Here is a 25,288-nt window from a genome sequence, read left to right on the forward strand (position 1 = left end):
GTCCCCTCCCCCAAAACGCCATGCTTGAAGGAACATTATTCTACAGAAGTCTAATACATCTCTTAACCAAGTAGCCTTGTACATTGCATACATCCCTTGTCATATGTGATATGGAAGTCCCTCTCATGAACTAAGAATACTTGAGGAGTCTGAATGTAGGTATCTTTTACCACCATTTTTAGATGTATATGCTTCTGGTACATTGGGATACTACAGATACTTGCATTAAAGTATAGTTTGATTTTTTTTCTTAAAGCTTTAGGGTAAAAAAATAAGGTACCTTTTAATTTAATGGTAACTTTTTATTTAACAAGAACTTGTTATTAAATACAGCATCTTCTATTCGGAATGCAGGACTTGTTATTTGGGATTGGCTCACACGTTCATTTCCTTCAATATCCTTTTTCTGACATTGAACAGCATAGCAGACTTCAGACAAAGGCGGATGAAATCCTGCTGCTGGTTATAATGAAAACTGCCATTTTTCTTTCTCAGAAAAATTATGCAGAATTTACAAATAGTTGTATTCTAACACTCAGCTATATCCACAACATATTTTAAAAGAAATTTAGATGCTATCCTAATTTTTGTTGCTGGAGGCCAGCTTCACTTTTTTCTCTTAGTCTTTTTCAATCTTAAAGACAATAAAAGGTGATGAAAAATTCTTTGTGGTGAATCCCAAGACTAGGATATCCCCAAAGCAATGTGGTTAGTTCAAAACCAAGAAAAGCATTTAGTTCTGTAGATATAATCCAGTCCTTTCAGTAAGTGAATACAAGCCCATTAAAAACTAATCTAAAAAAAAACCCCACTAGATTTTGTTAGATTTGGGCAGTTAAATTCTCTCAAGAGTCCCTCTGCATGCAGCAGTTTTGTCTCTGGGCCCCAGGTGCTGGCACCCTGACCACACCACAGGACCACATAGGCGCTGAGGAAGAGCAGGAGTATGAACGGTACATGACAGCAGGAACCGGGCAGCTCCCATGACAAAAAAAAAAAAAAAAAAAAAAAAAAGTTGCCTTTTTTTTAACAACCCTTCTTGTGAATCGAAACAATCACCAAAAGTCAAAACGTGAACTTTTGCGCCCCCTGCCTTCCCCCCCCCCCCCCCCGACACCCCCTCACCCCCTCCGGGAAGAAAAATGAGGCAAAACCAGCAGGGACTCGCCAAAACGTGGCCGCGCTGTTTCCTCAGGACACCGCCCCAGCAGCAGGGCCAGCCAGGGGGTCCGCGACGACACGAAGTCGGCCGCCAGCCGTATGCTCAAGCCCCTTCCCTCCCCTCAGCCGACAAGGAGGGACACGCCGAGGAGGAGGAGGGTTGGTTTCACCCCCGAGGGGCTGCCGAGGGCAGCGGGGAGGGCTGCACCGCCCGCCGCCGCCCTGACAGGAGCCGCCTCGCGCACAGGTGGCGAGCCGTTGGCGAGGCGGGAAGGAAGGAGGGGAGAAGGGGAGGGGTGTATGCCCCCCTCCTCCCGACCCTTGGGCGGGCCGGGGGGATCTGAGTGGATGAAGCCCACGTCAGTCTAGGGGCAGGGCGAGGCCGGCGACGGAGGATGGTGGCCCCCGCCCGGCGTTGGGGCTCCAGTTGTGGAAGAGCGGCGGCACTATGCGGGCGGCCGCCGGGGTAGGAGCGGCGGTTGTGGGTGGAGGCGGGAAGGCACCTGCTTCCTTGTGAGGGGAGACGGGCTGAGGTGGGAGGGCTCCCTCCGCGGGCTTGCCCCTGCCCCCGGCTCTGCCGCCGCCGTTCGGCGGCGGCAGAGCCGGGGGCAGGGGCAAGCCCGCTGGTCCCCGCGGCTGTTTGGTTCATCTGTTTCTTTCTAGGACGTGGTGGGCATCCTCTGCCTGGTTTCTGTGGCGGCCGCGCTGGATTTCAAGTACCACCACGCCGAGGAGCTGGAGGCGTATCTGAAGGGGGTTCGTGCCGCGTACCCCTCCCTCACCTACTTGCACAGCATCGGGCGCTCGGTGGAAGGTAGGGGGTGGGGGCGGGGGGGGGGGGGAGCGAAGGCTTTCTATTTTATTTAAATTGGGACAAGGGTGGGTAAAGGTGGCTGGTCTGATCGCAAGTGCCGGGTGCCTCTCTGCTTAAATCTCTGTGAAGTTTCCTCTTCCTCTTGCTTAAGCGTGAATAACAAACTCTGATGACACGTATGACGCTTCAGCTAGGGTAGAAGTTCTCCCAACACCTGTTTTTTTTGAGAATTGGAAACCTCCTGAGTGGCAATTTCAGAAACAAGGCTGTCTTTAAAGAGCTTAAAATGTGTGGCACCCCGTTTGCCAAGTGCCCATTCTAGGTGGGGCTGTAGAGGAGTGTGTGTTTTCCAACTTGTGGGTATGTTAAAAATATCTTCTCTTTTGCCTTTACCAATTATTCCAGTAAATCTGGACTGACTAGGAAAAGGATTTCAAATTCCATACTGATCCAAGGTCTTGTGTCTGAAACGAAGAATGGGGTTTCTGTCTCAAACCCTACACGAAAATATACTGAAATCAATAATCACCTTTCTGGCCTTATATAGATATTTGAATTTATCTCTCTATGACTGGTACTTTCTTACAATAAATTTATAGAGAAAAAAAAGAACTTTTTCATTTGTTTAAAGAGATTAGAAAGTTTAGTGTTTATTAGCATATAAATTAACGTACATCTGTCTAGTTTTAAGCAAAAAAAATCTTAGGTAGATTTCAGAAAATTAAATCGCTTTGATAAGAGGTATAAAACTAGATAGAGAAGCTAATTCTTTAGAAACATCATCTGTTCCTCTAATCCCATTTCATACCATTTAGAATGAGACTGGTAGGATCTATTATTGAATCTATGCTTGTGTTTAAAAAAAAAAAAAGATCTACAACCTTCTGGGTAGATAATCATGAAGAATGGTAGTAGTTTCTTTTCATACCTCCTTCCTTGTGTTACCATGTGTGTCTTCAAACTTTTTAGCTATACTTGTATTTGTCTGGGACTTAACTTACAGCTGAAAAGAGTGTTCTGTTTCAGTGAGGTATCAAACAGCTGTCATGTTGCTATGGATATGTCATCTTGTCTCAGTGCATGTCTGCACTCATTTTTTAGAAAGTCTCTTCTTATGGGAAGGCTCAAACTAGACAAGGAATCTTAAATTTATTTAAGTTATGTTCTTCTTGGTTTCATCAAAGGCAGAATCGTATTGAATTATGTTATTCATCTACACAAGAGAAGGTTAGTCCATTTAAGTACAGTTCCCTCCAGTCCAAACTACCAGTTATCCACATCCTCATTTTTCTATCTTGAGGGGAGTTAGCTAACATTTTAATGATAGGACTAGATTCTGACATCTCTGGCATGAATTCTGCTGGCTTATCTTCGTGCAGGTAGGACAAAACTTTTCATCCAACTTCAGAGACTTTGGTTTTACATATCTACACATCTGAAAGTTGATAACATGAAGTGTTCAACTTGTCTGAGTTCCATTAGCATGAAAACTGGAAATGCATTATCTCTTGATTGTGATTGAGCAATGCACTGAAACTTTATTCGGATTTTGGTATGTTGCCTTCTGCTTTGCCAAACTGCGTGAGAAAAGAAAATTATGTGGGCTCTCCCTTGTTCTGCCAGCTACACGTCACGATTCACAAAAAGGTGATCAGTTATGCTTTTTGCATGTCCTGTGTGCCTGCAGTATTCCTCTGAATGAAATAGGTGGGCAGTGGGAACTTCTCAGTGCCATATAAAGCAGAATGGCACTGAAAAATGTTTAGTGCTTCTCTATTCTTTTCTTTTTTCTAAGTGTTAAGAGATTTCTACCTCTGTTAAGAAACGTGCCTTTAGAGTCCCCTGAAATATGGTAGAGGATGGAACTGAATTAGGGTCTCTCTTCCCCCCTGCCCCCAAAAAGAAAGTTTTGTGACAACAGTGGTTAGAAGTTTCCATTTTGGTCAACAGGCTGAAGTTCTATTCCTCTTTTCTTAGATAAGCTGACAAAACCAAAAATATGTGTATGTATCTGCGCTTGCTTGTATGGGTTTACAACTGTTGTCCCACTACCAATTAGCTGAACTGTGATAGTGAGATGTATTTATTGATGATGAGAAACAGACATCAATTTAAATATTACAAAATTGAGATCAATGTGATGTAGTAACTTTTCTATTAAGCTGTTGACATTCTTGATATGGAAATTGTTGATAATGAATACAAAATCCTATGAATCAATGGGGGCTATAAAGCCACCAGACAATTTTACTGTTATCGTGAATGGCTGTTGTTCCCATGTTATTCTTAAATCTAATTTTACTCTAATTTTATCTAATAATCTAGTATTATATACTGTCTATAGTGCCTATACTGCCTATATACATAATCTAGAATTGGATTATGAAGAATGTGAAGTAAAGGCTTGACTTTTGGTTGGCATGTGTAGACCCAGAGCTCTGCGAGAGTATAGAATCCACTCTTAGAAGCCCAAAAGTGGAGAGTGATAGGGACCTCTGTATTACCACTTCAGAAAGTGATTGCATGTACTTCTTCAACAGAAATATCGAAACACTTTTCATGTCAGAAGCCTCACATGCTCCAGGCAGATCGTAAAGTAATTTAGGTCTGGAGGCCATCTCGTTTGAGCTCTTGTTCAAAGCAGGGCTAACTTGAAAGTTAGATTATGATGCTCAGGGCCCTCTCCACCTAGGTTTTGAATATCTGCAAGGGTGGAGATTCTACAGGGTCTCTGGGTACCTGATTCACTGCTCAACTACCTTTGTTGTGGAAACGTGTTTTCTTGTATCTGATTAGAATTTCCCTTGCTGTGAGTTGTTACCTGCCCTTTTGCTGTGCACCTCTAAGGGTCTGGCTCTGTCTTCTCTATAATGTCCCTTTAGGTAGTGGAAGGTTGTAGCTGTATCATCCTCCAGGCTAAACAAACTGACCTCCCCCAGCCTCTCCTCAGATGTACTGTGATCATCTCAGTGGCCCTCTGCTGGACTTCCTCCAGTGTGGTGGTGTCTCTCGTGTGCTAGGGAACCCATAGCTGGACACGGTGCTCCAGATGTAGCTTTACTAATGCTGAGTCAAGGGGAATAATAATTTCCCTCAAGCTGCTGGCTTATGTTCTTGCTGATGCAGCCCAGCACACAGGTTGCCTTTTCTGCTGCGAGAGCACACTACTGACTCACATTTGTCTTGTCCACTTGGACGTTGCTCCCACACCCTGCAACCCCTAGGTTGCAGAGCTGCAACCTAGCCAGTCTGCAGCCTGTACAAGCATGGGGTTATCTTCTTGGGTTGATAATCCCAATATGGGGTTCTTCTATTCCAGGTGCAGAACTTTGCATTTGCCTTTGTCAAACTTAATGAGTTTTCTGTTGAGAAATTCCTTCAGCTTGTCAAGGCCCCTCTGAATGGCAAACAGTATCAGCTTCAGTATTGACCCTTGAGGAATGCTGCCAATAATCTGCTGTCACTTGAACCACCAATTGCTCAGTCCAGCCAGCTTCTGACCTTACTGTAGTCTACTGCTCTAATCCATATGTTCCCAGCTTGTTTACAGAGATACTGTGTGGGTGACTGAGCACTGGAACAGGCTGCTCAGGGAGGTTATGGAGTCTCCATCCTTGGAGATTTCAAAAGCCATCTGGATGCAGTCCTGGGCAACTGGCTGTAGGTGGCCCTGCTTGAGCAGGGGGGGTTGGACCAGGTGACCTCCAGAGGTCCCTTCCAACTGATTCTGTGATTCTGTTGAAAGCCTTGCTAAGGTCAAGACTAAAGAAATAGAGTGCTTTCCTCTCTCCCACTAAGCCAGTCATTTCTGCATAAAAGGTAAGCAGTCAAGTATGATTTGTCATGGATAACTTTGAGGCGAGATTTACAAAGTGTATTTATGTGATGTACGTAGACTATAACAGCAATGTACACAACAGAACCAGTACCAAGAGCCTCAATGGAAAACAAACTAAAAGATGCCCAGTCTGTTTTGTGGTGGTTTACATCACTATATAGAAATTCACCGCCCCTCTGCCACATTACTGGGAACACCCCTGCCAGATTACTGGGAAGAATGTGTTCTAGACTGGCAATGGCCTGTTCAGTCTCCAGGTCTGTACATTTGGAAGCTATGATATTTAATTATGCATCTCATCTGCTAAGCTATTACCCTTAAACAAGTGGAGAAGGGAGCTTAAAAAGATGTAGCCCATTGGCTGACAAAACTGAGTGTTAATCTGTTTGGTCTAATTTAGTAGGTAACCTCAAATCCCTCAAGATTTGTAGGTGATTTGTATGCTTGTGAGAGACCTGATACAGTCTTATCAGCAGGTGGGCAGAGATGTGTGATGGCCCAGAAAATACCTTGATTCTTTTATATTGTTTCAGACATGTTGTTGAATAAGCTCGTAAAAGACCTTTGGCAGGACCTCAGTCTTCTAATATGCACAATATCCAACCTCAGTACAGTATGTGCACTCTATAATAATAGAGGAGGCTGCAGAGCTGCGTCAGTCAGGAGAATGGGACCTGGTGTAATCATACTAACCTGTCCTGCCTAATGCCACCCCAGTGAAAAACAGACCGACTCTTCAGCAAGCAAATCTTACAGTGTGCATTATCAAAAAGAAAATATTTGATGTATGTGTATGATCTGTGGCTTTTCATTGTTCAAAATACTGTGCTGTTATTAATCTTTGAAAAGAAAATGAGTGGTGGGAAGGGATTCTAATAGATAGACCTGATGACCTTATTAGGACAACAAAGGCAAGCAACATTGAAAGAGGTGAGTGGCTTTTGTAGTAGATCCACACTCTTTAAAAACTCTTCAGATACACTCTGGATTCAGATAAAGTGATAGCATGCCAATTACAGCTAGTTTTAGATCTAGCTTTTCTGGAGGCCAGTCTGCATTTTTAGAATTCCAGTCAAATTGGAACAGTTGTAAACATCATCCTTAAGCCAGATCCTGCTCACTGAGCAAAAAGTTGTGTATGGTTAATGTACCTCTGTCTTTACCTAGTGAAGAGCTTCAAAGTTGACTTACTAGATTAATGTCTCTCTGGCAGATTCTATCATTGGAGAGACAAAAAGCAAAACAAAACAAACTGACCAGATTTTATTGTGGTTTCATTAGAAATGTTCAGAAATAGTTCTTACCTAAAAAAAACTTTCAGGACAGCTTTTTTGCAAAAAACTATGTGGTTTAATCATCCCGTTCTGCTGCTTACTATTCAATTGCGCTCTCTGTTGCCCTTGAACTGGCACATTCCATCCATTAGTCTTAAGCACTTTGCTAACTTTCACTAGTCCACTAAAAAAAAAAAAATCTCACTTATTAGCATTCTGCTATCCCTGCTTTATAAACAGAGGCTGAAGCATTCAGGGGGGGTGTGTGTGTGTTTGGTTGGTTTGTTTTTTAAAGTTCATGCAGGACTTACGCATGGCTGTGTGCATAGAGGATACTATGTACTACAGGGAAGGTGTACTCGGCAGGGCTCCCAGCAGGCCAGGTTTCTCAGTGGCTCAGCCGAGGTGCCTGTTGGAGCTTATTATGTCTTCTGCCTGCCTGCATTCATGGGTTTCCGTTCTTGGAAAACAGAAGGGAATGGCGCATGCCCAGGTTTCCATCTGATAAGCAGCTGTGACTTCAGCAAAAGGGCTCATGAGGTATGAGGATTCAGTAGTGCAGTGGGAAGTGCGTGCTTGCTGGGTAATAGGGTTAATAGAGAACCTAGGCAATTAACCTGTCCCTGACATCATTCTGCACAAACATCAGTGGAACATGTGCCCAAGATATGCTGGGGGTCAGTTTAAATCTCCTGACTGTTCTGATACAGCATGATTGATACTTCAGGCGTTTACGGGAGGCTATTGAACAGGGGAGTGCTAACTTCAGGTTCATTGCACTCCAGTGAAAATATTTAATAATAAAAGACCAGGCATTGTACTTGTCTAGACTATATATTGATAGTCTGTGTGTGTAGCTGAAAAACGGATGTCTACCTAGGGAAAAATAGGACCTAATTTTCAGGCATTTCTTGTGATACAGTATGGAAGGAGCCTGGGTTACTACCATCAGTAGTAAAATGCACTGAAAATTTTATTGAATTTACATTAGAAACACTTATTCTGGATGTTTTTACTTTGTTTAAAGTACTAGAAAACAAATTTTACTGCTAGAGAAAACAAAACTGAAATATGTATCCATAAAATGTTTGTACTCTACTGGAATTGTTCTTATCAGGTTAGTTTCAGGGGTCCTGGCACTGTACAAAAATGGAATGAGAAGGTTATACATAGCCCAGTGTACTTTGAGGTAAGTTTCTCAGTGTTATCCATTATTAAATGTTTGTACAAACTAAATGCAAGTACCAGTGTATTTAAAAAGAAGGAAGGAAAAAAAGTGATAAAGACTCTTTTTGTGTTGAAAATAAACAAATTGTCTGGAGGAAAATCCACAGGGAGTGTGATGTCTTTAAAGAGAATATTGCACTTATTTTTTCTGTGGTTACGTGATGTGAGGTACGCTTGTGTAGAAGGGTATTACCTTCTGTTTGTTCCATTTGAATGACTGCTGCAGACACCTTTCCTCCTGTCTCCAATCCTTGATAATGTCTCCCCTTCCCTTCCCTCCTCCTTGTCTCCCACCCCACAAATTTCCTTAGTACTGTGAATTACAGGCTCATTGTGCGAGCATGATGTGTGTAGATAATATAAGCATTGAGATTTTCAGTGTTCAATTTTAGAAACAAGAATGAATGAGACATTTCCCACTATGAGAGCCTCATGTAAAGCACACTAAAGTCACTTGGCTCAAGTCCAGAGTTTCATTTAAGAATGGGCATTCTAAAACTTATTGTGATAGTTAAACTTTTACCCATTCTCGCCTGCTTCTCTTCTGAAATTTTTTTCCCCCTTATGTGCCACTTGCTCTTTTTGATCTTTTTTGCTCTTCCTTCATAACCATCTTTGTTCTAGGCTTTGTCAGTACTTGTGGCATATAAATGTATGTTAACAAGATTCTAGGTAGGTTTATATGTTCATTTTATTATTGAAAGGGTGTGGGGGTTCATGGATGGGCTTGATCTTAACAGCCTTGTAAACTCTATTTGCAGCATATTATGTGAGTCAGTGTGATGGGAAGGGAAAAAAAAAAAAAGGAGGACGACGACTGGCTCCTTCAGGGTTTATCTAGTCAAGGTTAAACCATGATTTTAGAAACAAGAAGTATTAGCTTGTATTTTTAAAAATCTTCAGCTTCCAACTGAGCTTTGCTCTAAACCATGTGCTTAAATAGAAGCTGTTACTGCATTAGCTTTAACTTCTAAGTCCGTTTGTCTTAACTGAAGCTAAAAAGTCTTTAAATGTTGAAATGTAGTTTCATATTTCATCTGACTGCATCCTCTAGCAATTTAGTTACCAGAATTAATTTAAATGTGAATACTGTGCATGTCTACTTATGAGAAAAGCCATACCTCTTCTACCTTCTGCAATAGTAGTTTGACTACTGTAATGTGACACAGGTAGTTTGCGTGCAGTCTTCCGATAGCCAAGTACTAAGATTTTGCCTGATGATAACATGACTTAACATTGCTTTCCTGTCAATATGGCTATGCTTTTTACACAAATAATTTATAAAAAGTACGTAGCTTGGTCAGCATCAGATGTTTAAAAGATTGAAAAGTTAAGACGTTACTCTTAGAGATGCAGTTACTGACTCTGAGCATGTTCCTATTCTCTTGCAATGAAAGTAAAATAATTTGCTTAAATCGTCTCTTTGTGCTTGCTGGGAATTGGTCAATCATCTTTGTCTTGCCTTCTATGCTATCTCCTACACCTAAAAATAATAATGAAAGTGTGTTTATGTGTTTGTATGTGTTGTGCAGTTTTCTTTTACATACATGCACGCACACACACAAATGAAACTTAAATACAGTTCTTGCAGAAAATCTTGTGGGAAGGTTTTTTCTGTGAAACTTGCCATATCAGAGATTCCTGTCCCAACCTAAAAAAAAAAAAAAGATTTTGAAACAACTGTTTGAAGGGAACTTATCCTAGCAACACAGATCAAACACTTCTTGTATAAAAACTGTTATCTAGTACTGGAATCTTTATGTTGTAACTTTGAAATGGGAAGATCTGATCTATTTAGAAATAGCCCACTGTTCCTGTGAGCAGCATTTATTTAAAACCAGTGTTGTGGGAAGAATCTCTGCTCTCCTGCCTCCTCTCTACCCCTTGCTTTGTAGTTGTCTAGTTGCAGCATATATTTGTCAAACTTTTCCTTCAGAGCAGTAAAGGTCTTAAGCCTGCAGCCATCCTGTTTTCACTCAGCAAGACTTTGTAGCTTTCCATGTTTGTTTAGAAATAGACAGAATTGACAAGTGGGTATCATAATTCACACCAGTGAAGTTAGCAATGCTGGGCAGCTTGTGTAACTTAAAATCAGCAATTGCAGCTGGTGAGTGCAGTTTGATTCTTGTCGATCTCTATATCCTTTAGCTGGTGTTGAGAAAGTAAGTATGTAGAAGATTTTTTTTTTTTTTTTAAAAAACAACCAAGCACAAAACCACAGAGCTCAGGATACTAAGAACGATGCACAATGGACAGATGAATTACTGGGGCTTTTTCCCTCACTTCTTGTAGAAGTAAGAGATGGCCTTCAATTAAGGATCTTCTACCACCAGATTAGGTCTCTTTATTAGCCTGTCACAGCCTACATCTGCTGGTCTTTGGGTCATGCTACAGGGCCTGTATTTTCCTAGGAATAGGGAAAATTGGGTGAATATTGATGTTAACGATCAGTGATGTGGGTTGAATTGCCCTTTCAGTACAATGGTGTTAATTTTTAAACAAATTCTAATTGCAGACTTACTTTAAAAGAAGTCAAACTTTCATCCTATGCCTGTGTTTTACCCAGATGGTCAATCTGTCCGCATTATCCTCTTACTTGAGGAGAGCACAGTAATACATCCCTCCTTCCCCACTTCAGGGGAGGAGGCTTTTTAGTAGAAAAGTGTTTCTAGTAGCTTTTTATTCACGTCCCACAAAAGGAGAAGAGCAGTGCACTTTGCATCCCTTCTGGATGTCCTTTCTGCCTAGGACCTCTGGCTGTAGACCCTTGGAGCTACCAATGTTGCTGATTCTCAGGGCTGCCTAATTAAAGCTTTGGTACGGCATATTTTGTTCAGCTAGTTCACATAAGTACAAATGGACACCTACTCATAATACATTAATTAGTTAATGGGCAAGATGTGACTTCTTACCCTGAAGCATTTGTTCCTTAGGCAGTTGTTCCATGCATTATTTTGCACAGAACAGAGATCTAGAATTTTTTTTTTAAGGCTGGGTTTTTTCTTTGAGTGAAGGCTGGATGTGCGCATGATTGCTAGTTCTGCTTTCAGAACTTTTTATGAATTAGGTAGCTACTGAAGATGGAAACAAATAATGCATAGGGCTGGCTGTAGCTCTCTTCCCCTCCCAGCTGAGGAAACTGCTCCACTTCTGGCACAGTAACTCTTACAATCTATGCAGTGGTTCAGATGTGAGGAAAAAGTTAGAGGATGCTTCTAAGCAGATTATTCTGCAGCTTGATGTCTAGGGCTTACTTGTTATGGAAAGGTCAGTTCATGGCAGTTGGAGTTATTTAATTAAATGACTGTAGCTGCTGTGTAACATGCTGAGCTCACAGTGGATTTAGGACAGTTGAGTTGCATTACCTGTTTGTTCCTAGCCAATGTGTTCTACATCTGTGGGTCTTGCAGTTAACTGGGGCGTTTAAGCAAAGCTTGAGCAGGTCTGCAAAAGTAATGTTTATCCTAAAGCTAAAATAAAAGCAAACTGTGCTCTCAATAAGAAATACAGTTCTACTGTGTCAGTTCAAAAGTCCAGTCTGGTCCAGTATTCTTTTATCCAAGAAGAACTAGAGAAAAGTCTAGGAATAGAGTAGGCACAGAATGATACTTCCCCAGTATGCACTTCTAGTGGTGTGCAACCTGGCTGTTTCTATTTCCTAATTGTGGTGGACCTAAAGTAGGTTAAAGTACAAAGCTTGCTTTGATGCACAATTACATTAGGCTGATCTCAAAATCCAAGAGGAAACAAAGGCCACCAGAACATGTTTCTTGAAGAGACAAAGGACTGAGTTACTCTGTAGGTAGTAACACTGCCTGAATTTTAGTTCCTTGTAGCATCTGTTGCCTCTCCTAAAAGGCAGTCACTAATGTTTCTAAGGAGACGTTTTGTTACCCATTTTGAGAGAGAATCTGGAAGCAACTAATCAAACTAATGTAGCTTGTTAACAGATGATGATGATGATAAGGATTGGAGTCTTTTAAAAAAGTTTATCTATCTTGCATTTTTTCCCCTCCAGCCAGTTTAAAAAAAAAAAAAAGAAAAAAGGGACGGGGGGGGGTGAGGGGAAGCTACTCACTCTGAATTTGTAGGACACTGCTTGCCAGTGTTGAGATGTGTATTGTTTGGCGCTTCCTGTTCTTGGAGCAAACATCATGTCTGGGATCTGCCAAGGATGTTTACAGGGTATGCATAGCAAGTCTCTTGATGAGGCACTTCAGTGCGCTGAAATCCTCAAAGTGCACCAGTAACTTCTCAGCCATGTAGGAGCAACAACCTGTAGCTTCCTCCTGGTTTTCTACTCCTTCTCTTGCTTTCAAGTGGCAGGAATAGTTTTGGCCTCCTCTGCCTCTGGTGGTAAAAGGGTAGGCCCAATAAAACTGTTGAATGTGGATGAATTGCACTTAAACAATCTCCCTCCTTGTGCCTTGCTTGTGTTATAACCAATCACTCTGCTCATGATGGTCCAATGGTGCTACTGTGAATGGGTAATGTTACTTTCTTTTATGTATACAATAGCTTTTCTGAAAATTACTAGATGCATACCAGTTTCGCATCTTTCTCAGAAAATAAAGCACACATTTTCAGAACTAGGTTTAAAAACCCTGTGGTAGTAGAAGCAAGAGTTGGTGAAAAGGAAAAACAGTCTGTTTGGTTTCTGGGAGTGAATATGAAACCAGTTAGTGTAAATAGTGGGGAGAGCCTGTTCAGGCTAATTCTATGTGTCTGTGGTGTTGTCTTCTCAGTGAACAATACTGAATAAGGTTAGTGTATACTAATTTAAAGTATTCCCTTCTGGGTTGTTTTTGTTTGGATTTTTTAAATATATTTTTATTTCTTGATTTGTGTTCAAATAAACTATAAGGTGCTATTGTAGAGACTGTGCTCTGGATTGGCAGTTTTTCATGTTTTTGTGTATAAAGAATGATTATGAGAACTGGAAATGGTACGGTGTGATGAGTGACGTATACGTAGGAAAGAAAGAGTTGTCATAAGATACAAGTCCTGTGAAAGTGTCTAAAGCAGCTATGGATGTCCCAATCAACCAAAGACTTGTAAACCTTTAGGAAGATAAGCAAGCACATGAACCATGAGCTGTTTTGACTCCCTTCCCTTCTCAAGTGCTTTGGTTACAAATAAACAGTATCTAGGTTTTCTAAAGAGTCATTGGTTATTCCTACAGTTCTGTTTATAAGGTACTGACTCTAAATTGGATTGGCTGGTGTAATCTCTGGAAGTAGATAGGTGCTTATTAAATAGTGGGAAATTGTTACTTTTATTTATTTTTTCTCTTTAGAGAGAGGTAGGCTTATGCCTGTAAGAAGGGATACATGGGAAGAGACCGGCAGTGTTAAGTTGGGTAGTGGCCCCGGCATAGTAACTGTCAGTAGTAGTGCATCTGTTGCTGAAACATTCTGGTCCTTTGTATCTCAAGGAATACCACAAATTGGCTGAGATGGGACTGTCTGTATTAGCACTCAGAAAGTTGACAGGTGGAAATACAGAGCACAGGATAGTCGTAACACTTTGAAATAAAATTAAAAAATGCTGCACAGGTACCGTACCAATTAGCCTCTCTTGCTGTTAAACAAGCATTTGCTTCCTTGTCAATGGTTTTTCTCCTTCCAATTGCTTATTAAGAACAATAATGTGTGGTTAGAGTAGTTCTTGCTAAGTATGATCTCTTCTACAGTCTCTCCATTAAGCAGGATACTTGGGGAAACAAAACGAGTAGTAAAACCTTTGCTCACCTCCCCACATAAGAAGTGCTATCAGTTTGGGTTGTGGGGGTGGGGAGGTGGCCATGGTAGACCTGCAGTCTAGTGTTACCGTCGGCTCTCGAGTTTGTTTTGCTTACCTATGCACTATGCTGAACATTGCCATGTATGCCTGGTTAAGATATGTGATTGATGTGTATCTTTTTAATCCTTCAAAATACCTTGAAGACTTTCTTATATTTAAAGTGTCCTAGCTCCTCTTGGGATACCAGCTTTGTTCATTAATGCTAATCCAGGCCGAGTCTTTAGATAATCCTTTCTGTCTCAGTGGACCATGAGAACATGGTATAGTGAAAGTGAGGATAAACTCTCACAAAAGTATCTGATGTACTACAGTTGTTCATACAGATGTCTATCTGATCCCAGCTTCAGGTACGTAGGCTATTCTAAGTATAAACTAGACATTTAGAGTGTCTGTTTTCTGAGCAGACAGCTGCCTTTTTTGGCTGGTAATTTACAAAATTTTTATCCCCAAAGGATACATTTATATTACTTACCATAATCTGGAGGGTGCTTTATTCAACAGTCTGGCTAGATTAAATTCATGTATTTGTCCATGTTTGTAAGGCTACTTCTGCAAGGCTACTAAATCAGTCATTCTGATTAAACATTTCTGGTTATATAATGTGTTGTGTTGTGGGAGGTGACAAAGCTGAGCTACATGATCATGCGGACCACACCCAAACGAGATGTAAACAGCACGTGGCAATAATGGGATAAGATTGTGAGGCTATAATAGCACAGGAATATCTATAAGTTATAGAAGCTGTTAATATGTTTTGGAGGGCTTTAAGGACTTTGTTTAGTTGCTTAAAAGTAGCAGTCTATGGTAAAGCAGAACTCCTAGCTTGCTTAATGCTTTTGACATTGACCTATTCCCTGATTGGAGGAATAAGCAGATTTGGAAACCCCCAGAGCCAGTTTGAGCCAGGAAAAAAGAGACATAGTAACAACTAGCCTAAAAACAAACAGCAAAGAGAAGGAACCAGCCTAGAGATGAGAAAACGGACCCAATGAGAAAGACGACTGCCCCAGACCCGAATATTACTATGAGACCAGACTATGGTGTGAGGGGCAGGAATTTAGATTGTAAGGGTGTAATTGCCAGGGTTTTTAGTGTTTGGGGTCTCTCTCCGGAGGCACCCAGCTGGAGCTGTCTGATTTTGTGTGCCATCAATAGAATAAATTACACTTTTTATTTTGAAGGCCTTGATTAGAGATTCTGCTTTGGGGAACCTAGGGTCGAGCCTGAGGGAAGAAGTAGTGCCTGAGGGTGAGTGTGTGTGAGAGGAGTCAAAAGGGGCACCCGTCAGCTCACTGGATTTGCCCGCTGCGAAGGGACTCCGGTCCTAGCAGTTAAAGTCTCAGGTGGTGTGTGTGTGTGACTCCTTGATTGGTGTGTGAATGCTCGGGCAGCAGCTTCTCCCTTAACCATTGGTAACTCAAATTCTGTTAGAATCTGAATTGAGCAGTGTGTGCTGTTGGGCAGTCCCCTTGCAGAAGACAGTTTCCAAAATAACTTGGTTTTCCAGCTTGAATTGGTGATGGCAAATCAGAGTACGACAGGGCAAGGATGCTGCTGGTGCTTGCTTAGCAAAAGTGAATCGCTCCTGAAGTCCTTCATTAGCTGTGGTAGTGTTTTGCCAGAAGAAAGTGTTGCCCCACTGTTATGATGGAGGAACTAACGCTTTGTCTTTGTATTGAAGTTTGGAAGTACAATACTAAGTTACATAAGCATTTAATGTCTTTGTATTTTCATCTTCTTGCCTATGTGTGTGCACATAGGCAGCAATTGTATTCCTGTGTTACACACTGACAGTACTGAGCTTTGCAGGGAATAGAAGTACAGATCAGAAAACTTAAAAGCCGAAGAATGGTTTGTGTTAGTATGCAAACAGATTTACCATGAATGTGATTTAAAAGTTATAAGCGATGAAGCCAGGATTGATTTCTTCATCTGTCTCTTCCTGCAGGATAAAGAACTTTATGTAGTAATAAGCATAGTTTGACTTAGTCTCAGAAAATAGGTGTCAGTTGCAGCTGGGAAGATACCCTGACATAGTTCTGCAATGAAAAGAAAACTGTAAAGATGCCTTAGTATCTTGCATGGTAACAATTAATCTAGATTTACACAAGTATTACAGGTAGCCAGTAAGGATGGAGTATCCCAACACGTTGCAGAATATGTTGCCAAATGCAGTTAGGGAAATGTTTCCAATATTAGCATGCATAGTTAAGTGGATTAAAGAGCGTATGAGAGATTATGTGGGAACTGTGGTATATCCACAGAAGAATTTACCAAGGAGTGACTCTCATGCCATTCTGTCTCCCCACAATATTTTGTATAAGTAATGCAGATGCTAGTTATTTGTATCATTTCTCTTTCTTCTGTCAAACTATAATTATGTAATGGTTGCTCTTGCAGTGGAAGCTGTCATAAAAATCAGCTGGTATGTTTTTCACTACTGTTACTTGGTGTTCTCATCATGGAATCTAGGCTGAAGCTCTCCTGCTTATACTGAAATTGAGCAGGATTGATACAAGCTATGCCTAAGGCATAGCCACAAGCCTAATGCATTCTCATTGAACAAAACCTTGTCTGTCTGGTCCCCCTTCTTACTTTGCACTGCTTTGATTGTATGCTTTGGGGGTCAGAGACATATATTTTAAAAGTTTGTGTGGAGCACGATAGAACGAAGCCCTAATAGGGAAAGTTCTCAGGACTGCTGAAATATCAGTAGTCAATAACAATCTGAAGAATAATGATAAAGCTTTTAAGTTGTTTGTACTTTCTATTTAACTCCTCTGTCTTCTTTTCTTACTATTAAGGTGGCCTTCCCTACAGCTTAGGGCCACATCTTTCTGGGTAATATACAAACCACCCTGATAATATGCTACTTGGCCTGTAGAGTTTGTTGCCAAACATGGGATAAGTAAGAGTAAAAATTAGTAAGTTTTAAGGAAGAGGATATGAAATACAAAGAGAAGTAAATTGTTGTGGCTTGTATCAAATCTCAAGAGTGTAGTTTTTGAGGTATAATGTCATGTTGTCTTTTTTCATAATCTAGCTTTATGTGTTTTATAGGTAACAATGTAATGGATCTAAGCAGATTCATATCTGAGGCTTGGATTTAGACATCTAAACTCGATTTTCTAGCCAGTGTCATTGCAAGTTTTATATGAGCTATGTTCAGTGCTATACTGTTCAAATAGGTATTCAGTCAGATCTGGAGCCAGAGTAAACTGTTTTTGACACTGTTTCCCACAGCCTTCTCCTGGACAAACTGGTAAGGTGCAGATTGGATAGGTGGCCTGCAAGATAGGTAGGAAACTGGCTAACAGGCTGTATTCAGAGGGTGGTCATCCATGTTTTTTACTCAGGCTGACAGCCTGTCACAAGTGGGGTCCCCCAGGGATCAATATTGGACTCTACACTGTTCAACATCTTCATAAATGATCTGGACGATGGGATTGAAAGCACCGTCACCACATTTGCTGATGACACCAAACTTGGTGATGAGGTGGACAAGTCAGAAGGGTGATCCATCTTGGAGAGACCTGGATGGCTGGAAGAGTGGGGTAGCAAGAACAGTATGAAGTTTAACAAAGAGAAATGCAAAGTCCTGCACCTGGGATGGAATAACCAGACAGCCCACTACAGCCTAGGATCTGTGTGGCTGGGGAGCAGCCTTGTGGAAAGGGACCTGGGGGTCCTGGTGGAAATAAAGCTGAACATGAGTCAGTAGTGTGATGCTGCAGCAAAGAAGGCAAATTGGATCCTGGGCTGCATCCACAGGGGCATTACTAGCAGAGATAGAGACATGATCATCCCACTCAGTGTACTCGGGCTGCATCTGGAGTACTGTGTCCAGTTCTGGTACCCACAGTTCAAGAAAGATGCGGACAGACTGGAAGGGGTCCAAAGGGGGGGCCACAAAGATGATCAAAGGGCTGGAGAACCTGCCCTGTGAGGAAAGACTGAAGGAGTTCAGGCTCTTCTCCTTGGAGAAGAGAATGCCGGGGGGGGAACCTCATCACAGGATTCTAGTACTTAAAGGGTGGCAACAAAGAGGATGGAGGCGCTGTCTTCACAAGCAGCCATGTGGAAAAAGACAAGGGGCAACGGATACGAGTTGCACTAGGAGAGCTTTCATCTCAATATAAGAAAGAAACTTTCATATAAAGAAAGAAAGAAACAATCATTCACTGGAACAGCTTCTCCAGGGATGTGGTAGAGTCCCCATCACTGGAGGTTTTCAAGGGGCAATTGGACAGGGTGCTCGATAATCTCATCTAGGCTCGCTTTCCCATGAAACGTTGCACCAGATGATGTTTTGAGGTCCCTTCCAACCTGGGCTGTTCTATGATTCTGTGATTGTTTCTATGATTAAATTGGTCTTGGACCTTGCATTCTAATGAGAATCAATCTTTCTTCCTCTTCTCTCTGTCTTATGCCTTTCTGGGTCGGGACTGCCTCAACATGGATCAGCATTACTGCAGTTCCTACCCATGAAGTTGGTGTGCAACACATGGCCAGCCCAGGAGGACTGTAGTCAGCCTATTGCTTTTTCTGGGTTGAAGTGGACCTCCATGCAAACTTTTGAATCAGTAGCCTAGCCTGAGCGGTACTGAGAGTGGGTCTGGTGTGTTGCCCAGTCATTTTGCTTCATTTCCTAGCCATAACTTTCTTTGAAATGACAACAGTTCTTTTTCATAAATGAGGCTGTAAAGAACAAAGTGAAGAAAAGTAGAAATAAATTTCAGAATAGAACAAACCAGGGAGTGCAATCCAGACAGCAACATCTACAAATGACTGGGTTTCTTTCCCGCTAGATCTGGAGACCAAATTCAATTCTCCATCTTAATTCCCAGTTTTCATAGATCTGTTTAGAATACTGATACTATGCCATGAACTGTGGCAATGCTAGAAAATTTAAAAAAAAGACTGCTCATTCTACTAAAAGCTGTGTGGTATGGCTCTCCTCCAATACAAGTCTTGTTACTTGCTTGAGACACATAGTTAGAAACACTTTTGTCTTGATTACTTGAAATATAGTTCACTAATTAGTTGAAGTCAGTTCTGGTTTGGCAGTGAGAAATGGCTTTTTGATATACATTCAGTTGATTCAAAGCATGGGAGGTAGCTTAGCTGTTCACTTCAGGTAGAAAAACAGAGTTATCTAGGCTTTACTGATTAAAGGAAACTTTATCTATATGCTGAATCTTTTTATATGCAGTAAATTACTGCTGTATGGAAAGAAATCTTACATCATCCCTCATAGGTACACTATCCAGTACTGCAGGCTGAGCAGACCCAGGAATTTATTTTAATTGTTAATGGTAGGTTTAATACTTCTCACAAGCTGGAAATGCCAGGAAATAATTGGTATCTCAGTTCATGGGAGTGTTTATCATTTAGATGGCCCTCACACAAACTATAAACAGTCTAAATACTAATGCTGGAAAGACCAATTTAAATCAGTACTTAATGCTAGTCTATACTTAGCTCTTCCTTGTGTTTCCCATGAGTGCAGTTTCACAGTGATAGCAGCAGGAATGAGCGCTGCTGATGGCAAGGCACTGGAAATCTCTTTTTTTAATTTGAAGTCAGAATACAATATTATTTGTAGAAAGTCTTAAATGACAGAAACAACTATAGCATTTTAGCTGTACTTGGACTCCTGTTGCTTTAGTATATATAGTACTGAATCGGTGCTAGTGCTGCCATGGTGAAGTGGCTAAAGAATATGACACTGTTCTACATTGGCTCACAAGATGCTCCAAAAAGTCTGTATGCAATGGATGTGGATGTCATCATTGCTAGTAGTTGGATTTCAGATAGCCCTTGTGATCTGCTTCCTTTCAAATAAAACCAGGGGCTAATCTTAATGTCTGGTTATTGGTGAGATAAGATGGCTTCATGTTCTAGGGACTACAATATTTGGCTGCTGTGATTGATTGGTTATTTTATATATTAGATAATAATTACATACAGAAAGGTAATATAAATGTAGTAAATATATTGGTTAGCTTAGTGCAGGATCAGGACATTAAACTATCTCACCTTCTAGGTCACTGCTTTGTGCTTGTGTAAGAAATCATCAAGGATTTGAGGAAGCTAATGCTTTTAATCGGCACTTGTCTCACTTGCTCTGAAAGGGCTTTTTACAAGTAATTCACTGAACCTGTTGGCTCTGAGACACTTTGAAGCACTGGCTATGTGCTTGGTACTCACACTGATAACGGGCAGTCCCAGGGCTGAATGAATTTATAACCTTATAGAAGGCCTATGTCTCCTCTGTAGGAAATCATGTGTTTTACAATTTAGCTGTATCTACCTCCATCTAGGAGAGAGCTGGGACACCATCAGGTCTCCAATATAGGTCCTTTGCTACCTTAATGTTACAATTTCACCACCATCTTTTAGATGTTGGATGTGCTTTTTGACACCGCAGCTTGGTCTGGTGAATCCCTAGCTAGGGAAGCTGCACATTGTAGGTTTGCAGTAGTCATCTTAAGTTTGGGCTGTGGCAGAAAGGCTGCAATCGCAGTTGTAAGCAGGTGTGTTCCTCTTGGTGCAGCAGTCCATGTGGCAACTGACAAGTTGGGAACCAAGGACAGATGTCTGAAATTTCCTTGCAGTGGAGGGAAGGAGAGCTGGGCAGAATGGCTTAGAGGGTGTAAGCACAGAGAATCATGGAGCACTCTGGAAGGACTTCCTTGGTACTTTGTTGCAGGTTGCCCCTGGATGTAACCATGGAGAGGATGACACATTGCAGAAATAGAAATGAAGTTGAGATTGTTGTCCACGCTTGATTATGAATAAAAGTAGCATGTTTTTTTTCATGACTAGGATTTTTTTGCAGTTCCAAACGTATACTACTGCAGCGAGACTTGTCGTCTGTTTTCACAGAATTGCAGGATGGTTGAGGTTGGAAGGGACCTCTGGAGGTTTTGGAGGGGAGAAGGGCTAGGGTGGTGGGGATTGGTGGTTCTTTTTCTTTCCTTTTTGAAGAAGGATGTGCTTAAAAGCTAGTATCTCTGGTTTCTCTGCTCTATAACTTGTCTAGACCTACAGAAATCAAACTATTTTCTTTTTTTAATGCAACAGTGGCTCTGCATACAACAAAGCCAAATAACTAGCTTCTTCACCAAGGCGCTTACTGTGAACTTATTTTTAAAAGTACGGATTGCTTGCTCACATTGTCCTTTCATTAAAGAGTCAGTAGCAGCTTCTCACAGTTTTGTGCATAGCATATGGATATAAGGGTTGAACACCAATGTCTTCTAGAGTGACTGTGTAAAACTAGGGGATCCTGAGACCACTCCTTGTTGAATCTGTCTGCTCTCAGTGCTGTCTTGTTGCTTCTTGATCCTAAGCCTGAGACTCTGATTCAACCTGTTAAGTGAGAATTTAGTTTGGCAACCACTGTCTTCAGTTTTACCTGTCTTGCAGTTGTTTCAGTGCATCTTGTAGTGTTCCTTCTGTCCTCTTCAACTTTTTTTCCCCGTTCCTGAAGGTACTGCAGTTGCCACAGCACTTTTGTTTTCCCTTCTAGCTATGTGACTGGCTCACTGCAGATATACCATGAGGGTCATGGCTTCCACCTCTGGGACATTGTTATGCTCCAGAGTTTATTTACTGCAGATTTGATGATCCACAAAGATTTAGGAAATAATGCTTTTTATAGTACAGCATATAGCAGCACATTCTTCTTTCCTGTAAGTAAGAAGCTGGACTTCTCTGAGACAGCTCTCGGGTCTCAACAAGCTCTGTGTGAGAGCTGGGGACAGGTAGCATGCATGCAGAGTCTGGGCATTAGCAATCTATAGGCTGTGACTGCTGTTATCAAGGAACTGGTCCAGTTTCATTGCTGCCATCTAGTGAAACTAGAGCTTTCCACCTCATTGAGCAGACTAGTGGGAAGCATAGTTTTGCAGATGAGATCTGAAATGCCACAATATCACTAAAAATAATAATCAAAAATGCCCCCTCCTTAAATGAGGACTTCCAAAATGTTTGTTTATTTTGTTTCTTAAAGTTCAGCTTCCTATGCAGCTTTAGTGGTCCTAACTAATACTCTTTCTGTAGCTATTAATTCTTTCCCTGCTGATTTTTTTGGAATATGTCTCTGATAAAGCTCTGCCTGGTATCTCCTGTTTTGTGAGCAGTAACTCATGAATGTGTTAGCTTTTCTGTGTTGTCTTTAATACAAAAGAGATGCTCTTTCTTTGTGATAATGAAAACTTCTGTATGTACTTCAGAAAACCCTTATGATTTAATATTTTGGGGGGAAGAGTGTCTTTTATTTTAAATACTCTTTAGTTGCTTGGTGACTTTGCTTGACAAGATCTTGCTTGCTAAACTTGATTTGAAAAATGTTTATTACAAAAAAACCCCCAAACTATTTTCTAGCACTGGTTAAATGCTTTTGAAATTGCAGGGTTCACTACACACTTTCGGTCAGAAGGCAAAACATATTTATTCCTATAACTAATATAGCAAGTACACATGGAATAAAAACCCCACAGTCTACTTTGATATGCTATATGTAGGACTGACTGGGCAGCAACGAAATATGAGAATTTGTACGGTGGTCTTAATGACCAACTCTTTTTATTTTTTTTTTCTCTAAGGTTTGTATGATTTTACACGTGTTTAAAAAAAATGTCTTTTCCCCTTCCCCTCTTAAAGGTAGAGACCTGTGGGTTCTTGTTCTGGGAAGGTTTCCAACCCATCATAAGATTGGCATTCCAGAGTTCAAGTATGTTGCTAATATGCATGGGGATGAGGTACGTTTCAACTTTTGCAATGTCATTTATACCAAATACACTTAGCAGAGGTTTAGAGTGAACTTCTCTCAGGCGTGTGCTACTTATTATTGAGGTATGTCGTACCTCAAAGAGGACCTAATATGTGTGTACTGCTTGAGGAATTTCAAGAATAAACTTCCCTTGTTTTGGTGGAAGGTCTTTAGGAGACCTTACATCATGGTGAAGAATCCTACAATCCTACACCTAAGACCTCTCTTAAGTAGAGAGCTTTGTCTTCTCCAAGTCAATAAACCCAGAGGCTTTAACTTTCCTGGCAATGAGTCAGATGCAATAGTGTGCTTGTACGTTATTATTGCCTAGGCATGAAGTATGGCTGATAGAACTCTTCAAATATATCCTAAGATTGACTAATAATTGCTGTGAAGCACCAAATGATTTACTTTAGGAGGAAAATTTCTCTTGGGAAACTTAAGCTGGGAATACCTAGATTCACCTGAGATAACACAGTGAGTACAAAACAAAAAGCAATTTCAGGATTAACTTGCTCTGGAAAGAATGCCCACTTATTAACAATAAAGGAGAATATGGTGATTATGAGCCTTCCTGGTGTAGTACATGAATCTGGAACAGAGACTCAAAGCTTCACTCGTCTCTATAATCTTTTCTTGCTTTCTATTTCCCTTATTCTTTAGCTTTACCTGTTTATATTAGTCATGTTCAGGTTAAGTTTAAACTACACAATATATTTCTATGCAGTCTTTAATATGAAGGGTAAATAATTAAACAGAAATGGCAAAATTTTATATATATATATATATATATGCTAGACTGTGAATTCCCAAAACTAATAGAAACAGATGTAGTAGGAAGTGTATCCTGTGTAAAGCATAGCGTATCACAAGCTATTGCTATTACCAGTACTGTGTGTGAGCACTTGCATGCCTACAGGCACTTGTGACATTAAGTGCCAAGAATTTCCCCCAAGTTAGACCAGTTTCACCTTGTTTGACAGTGGCTGTGCTCAAAGTGCTGCTGGGAGTCTGACTGCTTTGGAATTTAACTCTGTGTGGGAGGAAGCTGATTCATGTTTTCAAATGCGTACATGTGTTACTGGATGCTCAAGATAGGGTTTGCAACTCCTAAAACCTGGTATGTGTCAGCAGGGTAGTCCAGGGTGCCTGGGAACTGAGGCTCCATATGACAGTCCCTGCAGACTGCTGAAGGGATTTGCAAACCTATGGCTACAGATGACGCAGCTTGGGTGGGAAAGAGATGGAGGGCAGGATATGATCTCATCCAGAATGGCCTTACTCTCATATCCAATATTGCTGGACTGCAGAAGGCCACTCCTCCTATTGAAACCTCCACAATGAAGCACTCCTGCCATTCTCACTGCTCAGCTGGATATGCACAAGGAACTTTGACCATGGAGACATGCACTGTTTGCATATCCACAGGGTCAGGAATTGCTGGAGATTAGGCAACCTGGATCACTGCCTAGGATCTAAATTTTTGTCTTAACTTTGTGAGGAAATGAGGCAAGACTTTTTTTTAAGTATCTGGCACTATGTCTGAGTTTGTCTGAGCAGGGTTGATCCTTGAGCTGCCTAGGTACCATATAGCACTAATTGCCATGCTACATTCTAGCTTGTTCATTAGACCAAGCATGCACCTAGGGTAGATTCTGGAAATAGAGCTATGCCTCCTTTTCAGGCCCTCATGATGATCTTTGCCTTATGTTTTTTTGTGTATGGATATAACACGCAGTTGGTTTTTTTTCCTATCTGACCATAAATGTATTTCAGATGGCAGGAAATGAATTCCTCATATAGAGAACCATTGGAGAACTTGAATATTTTTTCCCATAATCTAAGATTTTGCTGGACTAGTCACTGGGGAAAGATTCAACTACCCCTATAATATATTAAGCAGATAAGTTTTGTACTAACTGTATGACAAGTCTCAACTTGTGTTCCACAGTCTTTCATAACTTAAAATTGTGGGATTATGGCTTCATTGATCTAGTTAGGTGTTTTGTGCTTCAGTGATGCTTTCCATAAATGGTACAAAGTGAGAAAAATTCTGTTCTCAAGTGTTGTTTGGTGATGCTGCCCTTCTAACCTGTCATGATCACACAAATGACACTTTTCTTTTTTGACTCAGCTGGCTGGCTGCTCCTAAAACCTAAAAGTTGGAGGGGAGCCTGAATTGCATGTGTGCAGGCTGTTCACACATGCTGCTGGACTAAAACCTAGGTTATTTGGAGAGCTGCCCAAGAGGGGCAGGAAAGTTCTAATAAAATAATGGGAGTACACAATACTAGAAGAGGGTATTTTTTTCAGAACTGGAAAGATTTATTTTTTTAAATAGGTTAATTTTTCTTAATACTGTAAGACATGACCAGCCAAGGTTTAAATGATTT

The 25,288-nt window shown here is 41.0% G+C and overlaps 1 protein-coding gene across 1 annotated transcript in view; it reads left to right on the forward strand.

Moving 5' to 3' along the window:
* Window positions 1-1,609: 1,609 nt before the first annotated feature.
* The window catches only part of CPM (carboxypeptidase M), a 35,270-nt gene continuing 11,591 nt past the window's right edge, over window positions 1,610-25,288 (forward strand). Inside the window, exons 1-3 of the mRNA XM_050903293.1 lie at window positions 1,610-1,627; window positions 1,825-1,975; window positions 22,787-22,884. Coding sequence (XP_050759250.1) covers window positions 1,610-1,627; window positions 1,825-1,975; window positions 22,787-22,884 — 267 coding nt within the window. The remainder of the gene's footprint in view (window positions 1,628-1,824; window positions 1,976-22,786; window positions 22,885-25,288) is intronic.

This window comes from Gymnogyps californianus, chromosome 1 (genome assembly GCF_018139145.2).
Source record: "Gymnogyps californianus isolate 813 chromosome 1, ASM1813914v2, whole genome shotgun sequence".
Lineage (NCBI taxonomy): Eukaryota > Metazoa > Chordata > Aves > Accipitriformes > Cathartidae > Gymnogyps > Gymnogyps californianus.